The following is a 17,205-nucleotide window of genomic DNA, read 5'->3' on the forward strand; positions in this document are numbered from 1 at the left end:
TATTGCCTGATATTGAAAAAAAGTATTTTTCTATTTCGACTTCACAGTCTTTGAGCTCACCGCACAAATTTCATGAATTATGCATTATCGAATTTTGAAATTAAGAAACTGAACTCCGTGCAATATGTTAAAAGTTTGTGATTGAATGTATCTTTCGCTAAATAACTGTTGTATGTGTGACTCTTAAAATCACTTTTTTCTGTTTATCACAGAGTGGCCACCGTTCTGATGTCCCATTGCCCATGTTTGTTTCCCATCGTATACATGCCCTGATGAAGGTGCGGCCGTAGATCGGGCCTAGCACTGAAACGCGCGTTGGCGTGGTTACGTTATGTCCTGCTATTACCATCTTTGTTCCCCAGCAAGTCGCTGAGAGGACGCCGCAGGATAACTTCAGTGTATTAGTGTACGATGTGTACTGAAGTTTTTTGGAGTGTATGAAATGAATATGAATGTTGGAATGTGTGATGAGACTAGTAGAATGTGTGTGATTATGAATGAAAGATGAATGGGAGACTTGGGCGTTCTATTTAAGTCCATGTGATAAAATCTTGTTATTTGTGTACATTTGTGATAATTACGATTTTATATACCATGTGAAAAATATCTACTAAAATAAAATGACATTTTTTCATCACGCGTCTGAGTCACAGTAAGCGGTAGTTATTGACAGTGAGCTCAAAGTTGTGTTGACCGAGTAATATTTCTGGACTCTATTTGAGCCTTTAAATAAAATACATAGGGCAGACTTATTCTCCTTGATTTTTGGTTATTCCTCCCCTGCTGGTCTGCCCTGCATTTGATTCAGGGGGCCCCTACTTGTATTAGTAAGGAATCTAACACCAACTACCATTTCTTACAGATATATGGTTACCGAAGGTAAGTAACTTGTGCATCTGAAAGAAACAGGTTAGTGTTAGATTACTTACCTTAGAATAGATACCCAGCATTACCAACCCCGGTGGTGGGTCTGCTAACCAATGATCACACCAGAAAGTCCTGGAGAACAGAACAGCCGAAAAAGCCATCTCTCCAGACTTGGCTGTCCAGGTAGTAGTGTCTAGCGAATGTGTGCAGCGAGGCCCACGTAGCTGCGGGACAGATGTCCTGCAAGGGTACTCCCCGACCCAGGGAAGTAGTAGCTGCCGTGACCCGAGTGGAATGAGCACGCAGCCCCACAGGAGGCTCCTTTTTAGCCAGTAAATAACAAGCCTTTATGCACAAAACGACCCATCGACAAATGGTTAGTTTGTGCACTGCCCGTCCCTTCTTAGCGCTCACATAAACAACAAAGAGCTGGTCGTCCACCCGGAACTGGCGTGTGCGGTCAAGATAGAATGAGCGCACATTTTGGGTCCAGGCGGTGGAGACTCTCTTCCTCTTTCGAGGGATGCGGAGGCGGAAAGAAGGTGGGTAAGGTGATAGACTACCCGTTGTAGAAGGCTGTGACTACTTTGGGCAGGAAAGAGGGACGCGTTCTCAAGACAACTTTGTCCTGACGGACAAAGAGGAAAGGAGTTTAAGAAGATAGAGCCCGGAGCTCACTCACTCTCCTGGCAGAGGTGATGGCAACCAGGAATGCAGTCTTAATAATAAGACGACAAAGTGGGCAATTGTGAAGTTGCTCGAAGGGAGCACGCATCAAATAAGTCAGAACAAGGTTCAAGTCCCACTGAGGCATCCCGAAAGGAACAGGAGGAAACATGTGAGTGATGCCCTTCAAGAATCTATTTACAACAGGGGTCTTGAAAAGAGAAGGCTGATCAGGAAGCCTTAAGAAGGCTGAAATGGCAGCGAGGTAGCCTTTGATAGTGCCCAGAGAAGAGCCCTGCTGGGCAAGAGAAAGAGGAGAACCTCTAAAAGGGGGGCAGAAAGGGGACCCACAGCCTTTGCTGTGCACCTTGCCACAAATTTGTTCCACCTGCAGGCATATACCGATTTTGTGGAGTGACACCTGGCTACAAGAATGACATCACAGACTTCAGAAGGCAAGTCAAACGGCCTCAACTGTCACTTCAATCTCCACGCATGGAGGTGGAGACTGGACAGGTTCGGGTGGAGAAACGTCCCCTGCTGTTGCGACAGAAGGTTCTCCTTAAGAGGCAGACAAATCGGGGGATCGACTGACATGCTGAGTAGCTAGGGAAACCAGTATCTTTGTGCCCAGTCCGGAGCCACACGGATGACTTAGGCCCGGTCACGCCTGATCTTCAGCACTCTGGGCAGAAGTGGTATAGGCGGAAAGGCGTACAACAGGCAGCAGCTTCACTCGCGACAAAAAGCGTCTCCGAGCGAGTGCAGCCTTGGAAATTCCAACACGCAGAACTGACGACATTGCGCGTTCCCTTCTATGGCGAATAGATCTAACCAAGGTTCTCCCCACTGCTGAAAGAGACCTTGCGCCTTGTCAGAGTTCAGACGCCATTCGTGATCCATCATGCACCAACGGCTGATTTCGTCCCCCCTGGTGTTTGGGGAACCTGCCAGGTGTTGAACCACGAGGGACACGCCCTGGTGTTCCAGCCATTGGTAGAGGCGCAGAGCTTCCTGACAAAGGGCCCCCGACCCCACCCCGCCCGTTGCAGTACCACATGGCGGTGGTGTTGTCCGTGTACACCTGCACTACACATCCCCTGATAGAAGGAAGAAAGGCTTTCAGTGCAAGCCGGATCGCCCGCAGTTCCAGAAGTTTGATATGGAGCCGGGACTCGACCAGAGGTCTCTGATCTCCCATGTGGCACCCCCCATCCCAGGAGGGACGCATTAGTCACCACTACGTGCTCCGGTTGGGGTAGGGAGAGAGATCTGCCGCTGACCCAATCGTGGTCCGTGAGCCACCACGGCAACTGTCTCGCAGTGCCCTCCGAGATCAGGACCTGGTCGGACAGGTTGCCATGATGCTGGGCCCACTGAAACTTCAGGTCCCACTGCAGAGCCCGCATCCGATACCTGGCGTGATGCACCAGAAGGATGCAGGAGGCAATAAGCCCCAGAAACCGCATCGTCAACCTGACTGAGACTCGGCATAAAGGCTGAAAGATCGGATTCAGAACCTGAATATCCCGAACCCGCTGTTCGGGAGGATAACCCCGAAACTGTGCCAAATCCAGAACCGCTCCATTGAAGAGGAGCTTCTGAGAGGGACACAGGTGTGACTTCGGCACATTGACGGCGAACCCCAGGAGGTCGGCTGTAGTCTGGAGGTGGCGGACTACTGTCTGGGGCGAGCCCGCCTTCAAGAACCAGTCGTCGAGATAGGGGAAGACTGACACCCCTAATCTGGGCAGATAAGCTGCGATCACCGCCATCACTTTCGTGAACACCCGAGGGGCGGTGTTAAGGCCGAAGGGGAGCACGGTAAACTGAAAATGCTCATAGCATAACGTGAAACGCAGGTAACGCTGGTGGGCCGGCAGGACGGGGATGTGAAAATAAGCGTCCTGCAAGTCCAATGCTACCATCCAGTCTCCGGGTCTAGGGCAGCTAAGACCTGAGCTAAAGTCAGCATCTTGAACTTCTCCTTCCGGAGGAAGCCGTTGACGTTCCGCAGGTCCAAGATAGGGCGTAGGCCCCCTTTTGCCCTTCTTGGGAACCAGAAAGTAGAGGGAGTAACAGCCACACACTACTTCTGGCCCAGGAACGCGCTCGATGGCCCCCTTGGCCAAGAGGGCCGTAACCTCCTCTTGCAGAAGTTGCAAGTGATCCCCCGACACGCGGTGGTACTGCGTTGGCATGGCTGGAGGGGTCGCCTCGAAGGGGAGGGAGTAGCTCCTTAGGACGATTTGCAGCACCCACCTGCCCGATGTGATAGTGCGCCAGTGGAGGAGGTGATGGCGAACCCTGCCCCCCCTACTGGCGTCAAATGGGCCTGAAAGTTCGGACTAGGAAGGCTTTGAGGAGGATGCTGGGGGTGGATGTGGACTGGCCTCGCCGCTGTCCCCTGGCACCGCCACGGTGGTTACCAAGTCCGCCGTCGTGCTGGATGTTAATCTGCAGCCAGTGGCTGGCAGGACATGAGCGGGCGCACCTACCTGCGCCGAGACACCTTCGGGTATTTGTTTGCGCAATAAAAATCTCATAAATAAATAAATAAAATAAATACATTGGCCATGAAAGGAGTGAAAGGCAGATGTTTGCTGGCGTTGGACTAACAGGCCCAATGACTTGGCCGTAGCCCTGGAGTCCTTGAAACGCTCAAGCGCACATGTCTGCAGTTTGAGGACCTCGGTGAGGTGGTTAGTTCTCACGGCCGCGACAGGGAGCTCAAGAGCCAAGGCCTTGGCCGCCCTCGTCAACACCACGCTGTAAGCAGCCCCATCCTCCGTAGCCAGGGAGACAAATCCAGTGCCGGGCGAAGTGTCCAGACCACTGGCCTCCCCTAGCTCAACTGCCCAATCCGGATATGACTGGCACTTCTGTGCCAGAGGGTCTTCAGACCCCTCCCAATCCTCCTTGCCCCCCCCCCAATCTCCTGATAGTCAGGACCAAAGGATGGGGCTGGATCATAGAAGAATTGCTCTTCTCAGCGTCGAGCGACACCGGTCCGATGCCGGATCCGAACCAAGGAGGGGAGACCGGGGACGACGTCGAGGGCGACACCCTGGGGGTTGGCGCCGGGGTCTTAAGGTCCAGTGGGGTCCTGTGGCGTCGGGACCGGAGCAGTCGATGGCGCCGAAGCACCGGATGGCGCCGAAGCACCTGATGGCGCCGGAGCCACCGGCCCGCTAGGGCACCCATGCGGACCCATGGGGCCCGGAGGCATCTCCGTAGGGCCCGGATGGGAGAGATTCCTCATGGCCACGAGGAAGGTGCTGATCTCCGGTGTCTCGTTCAGCCCAGGGACCGGAGGGTATGGCCCTGGACGCGGCGGAGCCCGAACCCCCGGCCGCGTCGTGGGGAGTCGGAAGAGCGGTGTCTCTTCGACTTCTTGTGCCTCTTACCGGAGGACTTTGAGCCCAACGAGTGGTGTCGACTCGCCGAGCTGTGATGACTGTGGCCCCGCGACCGGTCCCTCGACCTCCTCCTGGACCGGGACTGACTGCCAGAGCTCGAGGCGCTTACGGGACCGCTCCCGCCTAGCCTTCGACGTCAAGACCCAGCAGTCTGGGCACGACTTGGCATCGTGGTCGGCTCCAAGGCAATAGAGGCACCGACGGTGGGGGGGGTCGGTAACCAACAGGCGGTTACAGTCGGCACTAGGTTTGAACCCGGGCATCCCTACTGGCACAGAGTCGTATCGACTCGAAAAAGGATCCAAAAGAGATCGAAAAAGTTAGTCAAAAATAGACTAAGAAGTATTTTTTCCGGATCTGCGCTTGCTGGCGCAGAAAAAAGAAGACCGGACGTCAGCGCGTGAGGGCGGCATCTAAGTACTCAGACGACGTGATCCCGGCACTAACGACGCCAGACACGGAGCAGCAGACTATTCCTACCGACGCGCAGGGGTACTTTCCGGATCCAGTCTGACGCCTGGGGATATTCTAAGGTAAGGAATCTAACACCAACCTGTTTGTTTCAGATATGTTGCCTTAGTAGTACACTGGTATGGATTGATCTAGAGGTAGTGTCTGCTGCGTCAAGTGCGCATTTTATTGACGCATTTGAAATTAGCTTGCCCTCCTGGATGAGATCATTTGCTTGTGTTTTATATTGGTCAGGCAAATGTGGTAGGGTTTCTAACTGATCGTAGTGAGCCTTATATCTTGCGAGCAGTGCTTGCGTGTTGGCTTTGTGCCAATGATTGGCTTCTTGTGCAGCTACACGTTTACCAGAAGCATCTAGCAATTTGGATTATTTATCAGGGGTAGCCCTCCAGAGGTTTGGGAGTTGGCACGCTTTCTAGCGTTGGAAACTACTAGAGAATCCAAAGGCAACTGTCCTTTAATGTAAGCAAGGTCTGCAGGGGAAGGTCTATACTTTCTCTATTCTAGGGTTAAGAATTCTGGTACGTACGGGATCTTTAAGAACTTCTGGGGCATGTTTAATGACTCCCTTAACCATTGGCAATATTTGCACTTTTTTCTGGGACTGTTCAAATGTATCCAACAGAAAATCCTCCTCTGCTGCATCCGAGTGCATTGTGACGCCATGATAGATGACAGCCCTTTTAACTGCCCAAAACCAATATCGTCAGGGGGAGATGGTTTTGAGGGGTGTGTGTGGGCTTGGGACGTCTGGTATATCTGTTGGGATAGGGTACTCCTAATCATGTGGGTCAATTTGATACGCGAAAGGGTCATCTGGGTCACCCCCTACCCCTAAGTCCTCATCATCCTCAGCTGTGGGTGTATGAGGTGGAGAAGTCTCAGTCTGAAGTGGTGTGATAGATTTAGGAAGAGGAAATGGATTAGAAGGAAGTATAAGAGAAGAGGGATGCATTGGTGATGTGGCAAAGTCCTTTACAGGCACTGGAGGAGCAGGTGCTGTGTCCGACTTCCTTTTTCAATATGGCACAGTGGTGACATGTCCTGTTTCTGGTTCAATATGAATCTTTTTCAGTTTAGGATCGACCAGATCCGGCTGAAAAAGTTCCTCTTCCTCAGGAACCACTTTAGGCGCCGATTTTTTCGGTTCTGAGCGCGGTTGGTGTTGACTCTTATTGTCTTTGGCCTTAGGAGGCGTGGTAGAGTCCTTAGACGTAGCTTTTGGCTCAGAGGTTCTTGGTTTCAGAGCTGAAGCGGGATTTTTAGGCTTGGTGTTTTCGGGGCGGATTTGTCTTTGAAGGTGGAGGGCGTCTGAACCGATTTCGGAGCAGAGTTCTTTTGGTTTTGGTGCCGAAAGGCGTTGGTGGGATTGGTACATGCGGTTAGCTCAGTACGGAGCTACCGGAAGGCTCATCGATTTTCTTCGGAGCCATGCCCGGAGGCGGGGCTTCTGAAGTGTATTTTCAGTCGCAACTGGGGCCAGCAGGCGAAGTCTTGACCATTGCCTTTGGTTTTGTGGTCAGGGTTTGGGCAGTAGTAATCACTCTTTGACCAGGAGTGATGGGGTTGTCTGAGTCTTCTGCCTCTGAAACGATTTGGAGATCTTCAGAATCTTCTCCTGGGACATCTGGGCCTTCGAAGATATCCACTGATTCCAGAGCTGATCTCTGTATGATCTGTTGACGAGCTCTTCGATCTCGAATTGTCTTCGATCGAAAGGATGCGCAGGCTGGACAGCTGGACTCGTCGTGTTGAGGTCACAGGCACAGGTTACAGACCTTGTGATGGTCACTGTGTGGGAATTTTGCTCCACATTGGGGGCATTTCTTGAATGGCGTCCTTTCCATGAGCCGTAGGCCTGAATGGGTAGGCCCAACAGCCCACGTCGACGACTGGAATTGAATCGATAAAAGTTGGTCTAAGCTGATGTTGTTTGAAGTCAATTTGAAGAGTTTATGGAAGTTTGTGTCGAAATGGTTTTTGAACTGAAGCTGAAAAGTGGCATCCGATCCCAATGGCAGAAAAAATCTATCTAAGGATGAGGTCGATGCCCATGCGCACTATCGTCCAAGGGAGGAGTCACCTATCTCGTGACTACAAAGACTTCTTCCAAGACAACAACAATGTGCAAGCATCCGAGCCCAACACCACATGGCGATCTAATGCTAAGTGTGAGCTCTGCAGCTCATATGCCTCAAACTTAACTTTCTTTCAGATACATGTGGCTGTTCTGCAGGTGATGTATCTGCAGGTAGAAGTTGCAACCAAACAAAAAGCTTATTAAGTTACAATTGGGTCTCTCCACCACAGACATTTACACACAAATACCACCCAATATATGAATGAAATACGTGGGTGGGTGGGTGGGTGGGGGGGGGGGGGGGTAGGAGAACGGGGACAATAACACTTGTGGTTTTTGGACGAAAAAGGTCACAAAGCTTTATCTGGAGCCTGTGGTGTTTGCATATCCAGCACAATGTGAAGCATAACCATCTTGGCTGTTAAAGGTCATTTTATCTTTCAGGCCATAGACATTTCGTGGCTGATATGAAAGTATTCCTTTTCTTGGAGCACAGTGCTCGGAACACCAAATCAGTTTCTGAATAAGTATTAAACCGGGGGAGGTGTAATGGACCAGTAAAATAACTTCTCGCTCCCTCTTTTTATAGATCGAGATTCCTCAATGTACAATTAACACACAGCATGTGCACCACATTCCCTTGATGAAAACAAGTACCTTTTTGGGTTTTTATTTTTAAGGCTTATTTGCATTGTTATGAACACAGCGTGAATAAAGCCATGCTGGGAGAGATTAACCCCCAGATTCCTCACCTTCTGAATATTCCAATGTGTCACTCAATCCAGAAAGTTAATCAGTAGATTGCATCGCACAGCTCCGCAATAGTGGTGTTCCACTCCAGGATTGACTTTGAGAGGCATATAGATGCCCCCATGGGCACTGACGTAGGTGCTTTCAGAGCAGTCTGTGCCCTCGGACACAGAACCCAATCGCAAATTGGCTAGGACCAGTACGCAGGTCTCTAAGGTGGGACCTTCTTAAATCATTTTTCACAATAAAAAGTACAAGCACAGAATAATTTTGTTTACAAAAATGCTGAATCAATGCTTGCCTATCTGGAACTGGCAAGATTTTTTTGTGTAAAAGATTGCGACCGAGTAAATACAAATCCCAGCTAACATTTGCAATACCACAAACTGTTACTTTGGCACACCAAACCCCATGTAGGGCATGTTTGAATTTCCGCTGCACAATGGTTAGTATATATGGAGAAATATTGATCCCATAAGAAATTACATTTATAAGTTTAAAACACGTGTTACAAAATGCAATACAATTCACACATTTTGGGGTTTAAAGTTGTTTATTTTCCTGTGCCTGCCAGCAAAATGATGTTACAAAGAAAATACAGGAGCTTGCAATAGAAAACCCCCTTTGCTCCAAGTCATGGCTTCATCCATCCCTCCACCCCCAACCTCCACTTTGGATTCCTCCTGAAACATATGTGCAAATAGAAAAGTAACAAAGGATCACGTCCCACATAAAAACATCCCCTGCTGCTTTACCAGATTTACAATATAAAGGAAAAGAACCACAGCAGTCCAGATCTACCATCAGTGTCTAAATCTTTTCCATATTGTTCTCAGCAGCACAATATACAAGAACATGCGCATGAAGCCAGTAACTACAATATCAAAATACATTGCAACCAGGATCAACACGCATTAACTTCTGGTCCAGATTTGTGCCATAACACTGCCAAGTCAATTAACCAAGTCCAATGGCACTGGTGTCAGTTTTGGCACAGTGGAAAAATACTGCCCAAAGAAGGTCGCCAAGAATTTGAACATCCCTCAAGTCACTCTTCCAGTGACCTATAAAGCCTTATCAACAGGAGCGTTTCCGAGTCAGCGAACAGTAGAGTAACAGTACTAATCGATCATGGGGGGGGGGAGGGGAGATAAACCTGGCATTCATGATGACCCAGAAAAGGTAACCCTGCTCCGAACATCACTTAATACCATGATGGAATTCATAGAATATTTTCCATGCATGGATAAGTACTTATCTTAAGTTTTTGTTTCTACAACGAGAAACTGAACATACAAAGATTTTCAAAATTTAAGTGAATCAATGATTCAAAATAAAAATTTCTCAAATGTGAGAAATTATATAAAACATTGTGAAATATGAAAGGTTGTCAGGATGTCAACTGACAAGGGTGAAGGTGTGTGCTATATGTTCTGGTTTGGTATACTGAATAAAATAGGGAAGCATAACTGAACCATTAAGTAACTGAAAGGTACAGCATTAAAGATTTGTTAAAGATGCGCTGAAAAGTGAAGATAAAAATGGAGTGCACAGATGTACCAGTAAGCAGACACCATTTAAAATCTTTAAAATGGAACAAAAGAATGGGGTACGTTTAAGATGAATTCAAAAAGACAACCCAAGTATGACAGGCTACACCAGAACCATCATCACAAGTGCTTAGCTTTGGTAATTGAAATGCTAGGCCACAAAAAAACGTATTAGCAACCTGCAATGTTAACCCCTACTGTATGAGAAATTTATTCCAAAGCCTATTCCTTGATACTATGGGAATTCAAAATCAAAATATAAAAAAAACTAAGAGGAGATGCCTTTTGATACGGGGGTGAGGTGTACAGGACTGGGGTTAAGCTGTTCATTGTTAACACCCCAGAATCAATCTTTCAATGCAAAATCACAACCAACGGTAAGGTGGAACAAAGACAACATGAAGTAAAAATGTTTAATGCAACTCCTTTCAAAGCCAGGTGCAAAACTGCAATTTTGCACATTCCCTTTTCAAAGAAAGCAGAATGTGGCATGCTAGAGTATGAGCTCCAAGCATAATCTTATTCTAGGTGTTAAAGCCTAGTATAGTGGCTAGAATATATTGTTTTGCATCATCGTTCACAGTCCGTTCATAAAACTGCCACATGATCAACAGCAGAATCTGCTGGTTACCAACATAACAGTAACACCTTCAACAATTGAAAAACCAGTTGAAAACGTTCACAGCAGACTGCCAATCAGCCATTGCAGGGATTAGATGAGCGCCAACCCCCATCTTTCAAGTTCAACGGAAAGACGTTTCTGTAAAAGCAGTAAGTGAATTGTACTCTTTAAATGTTTGACTTGACTGCTCTATATTCAGAAACTTTCAGTATACTCGAAAATGTCCCTGCCCAGCAATAATAAAATATCTGCATAAATCTAAGCTTGTGCCAGGCTCAGTGTGCCAACTGCTTAAAGTTTCTTCAGGCGACTGTACAGTTCACGCTTGCTTTTCTCGCCTGCCCATGTTCTGCTTCTTGTGCGAAACCGTCGAAGGTCCTCTTTGAAGTCCTCATGATTCATTGGCCGGTAACTCTGTGGTTCACAAGAGGCCTGGAGAGCAGAAGCACAAAAAAAATTAACCATCTAAGCAGAGGCCTTAGTTGCACAATCGGCATTCCATCTGAATTTGAAAGGTTATGAGTTTCTGCCCCAATACATATGTAAGTTAATTCTGATGAAACTTCTACGCTGAACCTTTGACAATTTTTCTTTTAATAATGGTTTTCTACTGTGTGACGAAACTAAGGAGGCGAAAATCATTTTTGGAAAAAGGATTGTTACCCTGTAAACATCTGTTCTTGGCATGTAGTGTTCTAGATTCACATTCTTTGCATACTCCTGACATCTATTGTTGGGCTCAGATGTTTGCAAGTTTTTCTTAGAAGTTTTTCGAGTCACAAGGTAAAGTGACTCCTTTTGGTAATAGTGCACATGGTCATCAACGCCATTGTTTTCTTGCAAGAGTCTGAGAGTGGAGTATAGGGGAGTGTCAATACAGAGATGTCCATGCAAGTGAAATCTAGATTAGGACTGCAACAATCACAGGTGTCTGGGGAGGAGGGGGGCACATGTGAATCTACAGCACTGCTTGCAAAGAACAGATATTTACAGGGTAGGTAATCTGTTCGAGGCATGTGTGGCTGTAGACCCATTCTTTGCAAAAACTGTATAGCAGTCCCCCCCCATGAATGCGCTCTCAAAATCTAATGTATGAAAAGCTCTTTCAGCTACAGAATCTGGTTGAGGAAATAAAGCAGGTAGCTGAACAGATCGATTAATGTGAAAAAAAAATACTACTTTTGGTAGAACTTTGGGTTGGTTAGAAGAACCAACCTGTCTTTATGAAACTGGAAAACGGTTCTTGTAAAGTTAGTGCCTGTAGCTTACCAACACGACTTAGTCAGATGATGGCAATTAAGAAAGCAACCTTCCAAGTAAGAAATTGGAGGGGACAATTATGTAATGGTTCCAAGGGCGGACCCATACATCTGGTTAGAATATTGAGATTCCAAGTAGGTGCATGTGGGACCCTAGTTGGTATCAATCTTAAGGCCTTCTATGAAAGCCTTAATTACAGGCACTTTGACTAACAATAAGTGTTGTCTGTTTTGAAGATGGACAGCTACAAATCTGGGCGGAGTTGCGCTACGCAGAACTCTACGAAGGGGCAAAAAAACTCTGCCGCGCTACGCGGAGCTCCACGAGTGGCAGAGCTCCATAGAAAAATGCAGTTTGTGGTGACTGCACAGTGCGGATGCTGGTCTGCCCTGCGCAATCATCACGAATGGCACCTTGCAAAGCGCAAGCGGTCCCTTCTTTCCCTTTTCTGGAAACTCTGCGAGTGGAGTGGAGTTCACCGCCCAAGGTTAGACGGCTACAGTTGCCGGACGTTGACGTATAAAAGTGTAAGCAAGACTGGAGTGTTTTAAATGCAGTAAGTAAATAATGCTTTGCATAGTTGCATTTGGAGGTTTATTTTTTTGGGTTATTACAATAATTCATCTTTTTCACTTCGCTGCATAGCAAGCCCTAGTGGTAGGTTTTCTTGGTTCCTTAAAAATGGTCATGCACTCTGCAGGCAGATTGAGATTTCCAAATTCTAGGACTTCAGGAGCCAAATCACCAGGTTAGCTCCTTTGGGCGTCCTGAAGCCTTCAGAAGCGGTCACTCCTCACGCTGCTCCCCGCACTGTTGTGGTATCGTAGCGCTTTACACTGCCAGGTTGCTTTACTGCCAGATTGTTTGATAGCTCGCATTGCTCCTACTACCATTAGTGCCTGTCTGCTGTTAATATATTTATCATAGCGCTATATTTTGAAAGCGCGCATTCACTAGAATTCAATTGTGCTTGGCTGCCTTTGGCTGAATAATTCATTTGTGCATAGCGTTTAAGGTTGTGCCCCAATCCAGTTACGCTTTTGGCCTGCCGCCATTTTGTTGTTTGTTGTGCCTCCCTGCCCGGCTCCCGCCTCCCAGCTGCTCCTCCCTCGCCCCTCCCCACTTATGACAGATGCCTTTGCGTGCAGCGTACACGCGCAGCGGCCGCGCCAAAGGTGCGCCAAAGGTAAGCCCGTCTACGCCTGTCCACGCCTGGACGGCACCCAGCACCAGACCCCCTGGTCCTCGCAAATCCCACTCCACCCGCATAACATATGATGCTGCATCCCTCTCAGCACTCAACCCCGGCCGTCTCCAAGACTGCTACCAAGCCGCCCCAGGACACACCCATGGACCCTTCACCTGCCACTCCTGCAAATTCGACTGCATCAGGACCCACACCAAATCCACAGACTCCAAACAGAGCGACAATACTAACCACCTGAAGTGCATCCTACTCAACACCCGCTCGGTCCATAGACACGCCATTGAACTTTGGAACCTACTCGACACCACATCGCCGGACGTCGCCTTTCTTACAGAAACCTGGATGAACGCCTCATCAGCTCCAGACATCGCCATAGCCATCCCGGACGGCTACAAGATCATCCGAAAGGACCGCACCATCCAAACAGGAGGAGGCATCGCCATCGTCCATAAGAACTCCATCCGCATCACGACCAGCTCAGGCGATAACCTCGCAGCCGCCGAACACCTTCACTTCCAGATCCACACCGACCCCAAGACCACACTCAGAGGCACCCTCATCTACAGACCACCAGGACCCTGCACACAATTCAGCGAAGACATCACTGACTTCATCAGCCCACACGCCCTCCCCTCTGAGGACTACATTCTACTGGGAGACCTCAACTTCCACCTGGAAAAAACGACAGCAACACCACCACCCTTCTGGACAACCTGGCCAAATTTGGACTCAAACAACTTGTTGATCCCCCCACCCACTATGCCGGACACACGCTCGACCCAATCTTCACCTCTAGCAAGCACATCTCCTTCAACCAAACCACAGCTCTCCACTGGACGGACCACAGCTGCGTTCACTTCAACTACAAAAAGACCACGACCCACAACCTCCCACAACCAATCCCCCGAAGAAACTGGAACAAAATTACCACCGACCAGCTCTTCACTTCGCTTCACCAAAACCCTCCTGCCAAATCATCGGACCCAAACCAAGCAGCCACCAACCTCACACAATGGATCACCCACAGCGCCGACGAACTAGCACCCTTGAAAAACCATCAAATCAAGCAAAGTAGCAAAAAAGCTCCCCTGGTTTAACGATGACATTAAGACATCCAAGAAATTATGTCGTACCCTCGAGAAAGCCTGGAGAAAAAACCCAACCACTGACAACCTGACCACCTTCAAGAACGCCACCCGCAAACACCACCAACTGATCTGATCCACCAAGAAATCAGCATTCAAGGATAGACTTGACAACAACGCCCACAACAGCAAGGAACTATTCAACATCGTCAAAGAATTTACCAACACCACCGCCGGCACCAACGACATCACTCCATCCCAAAACCTCTGCGACTCCCTAGCCTCTTTCTTCCACAACAAAATCGCCGACATACATAACAGCTTTGAAAACCAGTCCGGAGACCAGTCCACTCCACCCCCCTCCGAACCAATACCCCCCTCTAACAACCTTTGCGCCTGGAACCCAATCACCACTGAAGACACCATCCGCCTGATGAACTCCATCCACTCAGGATCGCCAACCGACCCATGTCCCCACCACATTTTCAACAAAGCAGACTCCATCATCGCACCCCATCTCCGAGACGCCATCAACTGCTCCCTCAACTCCGCTACCTTCCCGGAAAGCTGGAAACATGCCGAACTCAGCGCCCTCCTAAAGAAACCTACAGCAGACCCCACTGAACTTAAGAACTACCGCCCCATCTCGCTCCTCCCATTCCCTGCCAAAGTTATTGAGAAAGCCGTCAACAGTCAGCTCGCCGCCTTCCTCGAATCCAACAAATCCCTCGACCCCTCACAGTCCGGCTTCCGAGCCGAACACAGCACCGAAACCGCCCTCATCGCAGCAACAGACGACATTCGAACACTACTGGACAACGGAGAAACCGTTGCCCTCATGCTACTGGACCTCTCCGCAGCCTTCGACACAGTCTGTCATAGCACCCTCATACAACACCTCAGCAACGTCGGAGTACAAGGAAAAGCACTGGACTGGATCCTCTCGTTCCTCGCCGGAAGAACCCGGAGAGTCCGCCTCCCCCCTTTCAGATCGGAGCCCACTGAAGTCATCTGCGGCGTACCACAAGGATCTTCACTCAGTCCCACCTTCTTCAACGTATACATGAGGCCTCTCGCATCCATCGCGCGCCAACACAACCTCAACATCATCTCCTACGCAGACGACACCCAGCTGATCCTCTCCCTCACCAAAGACCCAAACACCGCCAAAACTAACTTACACGAAGGAATGAAAGATGTAGCCGAGTGGATGAAGAACAGCCGGTTAAAACTGAACTTGGACAAAACGGAAGTCCTAATCTTAGGCTCATCCCCCTCCGCTTGGGACGACTCATGGTGGCCACCGACCCTGGGAACAGAACTCATACCAAAGGACCACGCACGTAACCTGGGCTTCATCCTGGACTCCTCCATCTCGATGACCAGACAAGTCAACGCCGTCTCATCATCATGCTTCAACATCCTACGCATGCTCAAAAAAATATTCTGTTGGATCCCCACCGAAACAAGAAAAATGGTCACCCACGCACTGGTCACAAGCCGACTGGATTACAGAAACATCCTTTACGCCGGAACCACAGCCAAACTACAGAAAAAACTCCAACGCATCCAAAACGCCTCAGCCAGACTCATACTAGACATCCCCCGCCAAGCTCACATTTCCGGTCACCTGAAAGACCTCCACTGGCTCCCCGTTAAAAAGAGGATAACGTTCCGACTCCTCACCTACGCACACAAAGCCCTCTACGACCTAGGACCCGAATGCCTCAACATGCGCCTGTCCTTTTACACCCCCCACCCGCCAACTACGATCGTCCAATCAAGCCCTCGCCTCAATTCCGCGCATCCATAGATCCACCATGTGGGGGAAGATCCTTCTACTTAGTGGCCAAAACCTGGAATTCTCTCCCCACCCACCTCTGCCTTACACAGAACCACCTCTCCTTCAGAAAGCAACTTAAAACTTGGGTATTCGATAAGTAAAGTACCCCCCCTCCCACAAGCGCCTTGAGACCCTCTGGGTGAGTAGTGCGCTATACAAATTTTTGAACTTGAACTATGGTTCTGAGTGAGAAGGTTTGAACTGAGTTGAAGCGTTTCATGTGGGACTACTGGGAGTTCTAAGAGTGTGGTAAACCATGGTTGACATGCCCATGTAGGAGCTAATAGAATGAGGGTGAGAGACATTTCTCTGAGCTTCCGAACCAGAAATGGAAGCAGTAAAAAGGCATAGGCAAATATTTCTGACCAATCTACCCATATGACATTACCTTTGGATAGAGGGTGTGGGGACCAGGTGGCGAAGTTTGGCCATTTGTGTTGTGTGGTTGCAAAAAAAGTCTATTTGTGGAAACCAACAAAAAACACTACGGTGGGGGAGGACCTCGGGGAGATTTATAGACCTAGCTCTGGATACAGTCCCCAAAGAACCTGAAAACAACAGAAGGTACCAAAGGGTCTAAAACCATACACAGCTCAGAGGTGTACGCTAGTAACCTGATCCACCACAGTACCCTAATCACCCAGAGTTCAACATTAATTGGGCACAGAAGGCTCTCAAGGGATGAGGAAAATACCCATCAGTCACCATACGGATCCGCCCTTCATCATTTGGGATTTTATCCGGACCACCCGTCTGAGAAAATCAGTGCCACAATCAAAGGATGACCTGGTGGTAAGGAGGTCCCTTATGTTATTTTTGACTACAGTGTGGTCTACCACTCGATCTTAATGAGTGGGAAAAAATTGGGACTGGGGTGTGCAGTGCAAGAAAATGTGAGTGAAGAAAGGAAAAACCAGGACCAGGACTACAATGCTACAGCTACTGCACAACGTGAATAAATAATAAAGTCAATACTGTATAGTCTAAATGCCATTACAGTCAGTGGATATACACTATCAACTTTTTCAATGTGATTTCAATACTGATCCATAGATCATGGACTTATTCCACAGCCCACAGGATACAGATAGTCCCACCTGATACCCACTTCCCCTTTTTTCCACAGTGATCGGCACTGACTGTAATGGCATTTGGACTATACAGGTGACTCTTTGCACTTGTTTTATTTCTCCTTTTGTCACTCTTTCACTTTATTATTTATTCAGCATTGTAGTCCTGGTCCTGATGAAAGCAAGGACGCAATAGTCCATGTTTGCTGAAACATGTCGACCGACCCTACCTACTGCAGAATAGCCCCCTTCCAAATCTTCTGGGCTTTCTGAGACAACGGAAGAGATCTGGTACCCCCTTCTTTGTTTATGTAG

At 48.5% G+C, this 17,205-nt stretch overlaps 1 protein-coding gene across 5 annotated transcripts in view; it reads right to left on the reverse strand.

Moving 5' to 3' along the window:
* Positions 1-8,787: 8,787 nt before the first annotated feature.
* CDC25A (cell division cycle 25A) overlaps positions 8,788-17,205 on the reverse strand; it is a 249,214-nt gene continuing 240,796 nt past the window's right edge. For all 5 annotated transcript variants that reach the window (XM_086941056.1, XM_086941057.1, XM_086941055.1 and 2 more), the window contains exon 17: positions 8,788-10,857. In XM_086941056.1, coding sequence (XP_086797182.1) covers positions 10,717-10,857 — 141 coding nt within the window. In that variant the 3' untranslated portion in view covers positions 8,788-10,716. The remainder of the gene's footprint in view (positions 10,858-17,205) is intronic.

Source organism: Lissotriton vulgaris, chromosome 10, assembly GCF_964263255.1.
Source record: "Lissotriton vulgaris chromosome 10, aLisVul1.2, whole genome shotgun sequence".
Classification (NCBI taxonomy): Eukaryota; Metazoa; Chordata; class Amphibia; order Caudata; family Salamandridae; genus Lissotriton; species Lissotriton vulgaris.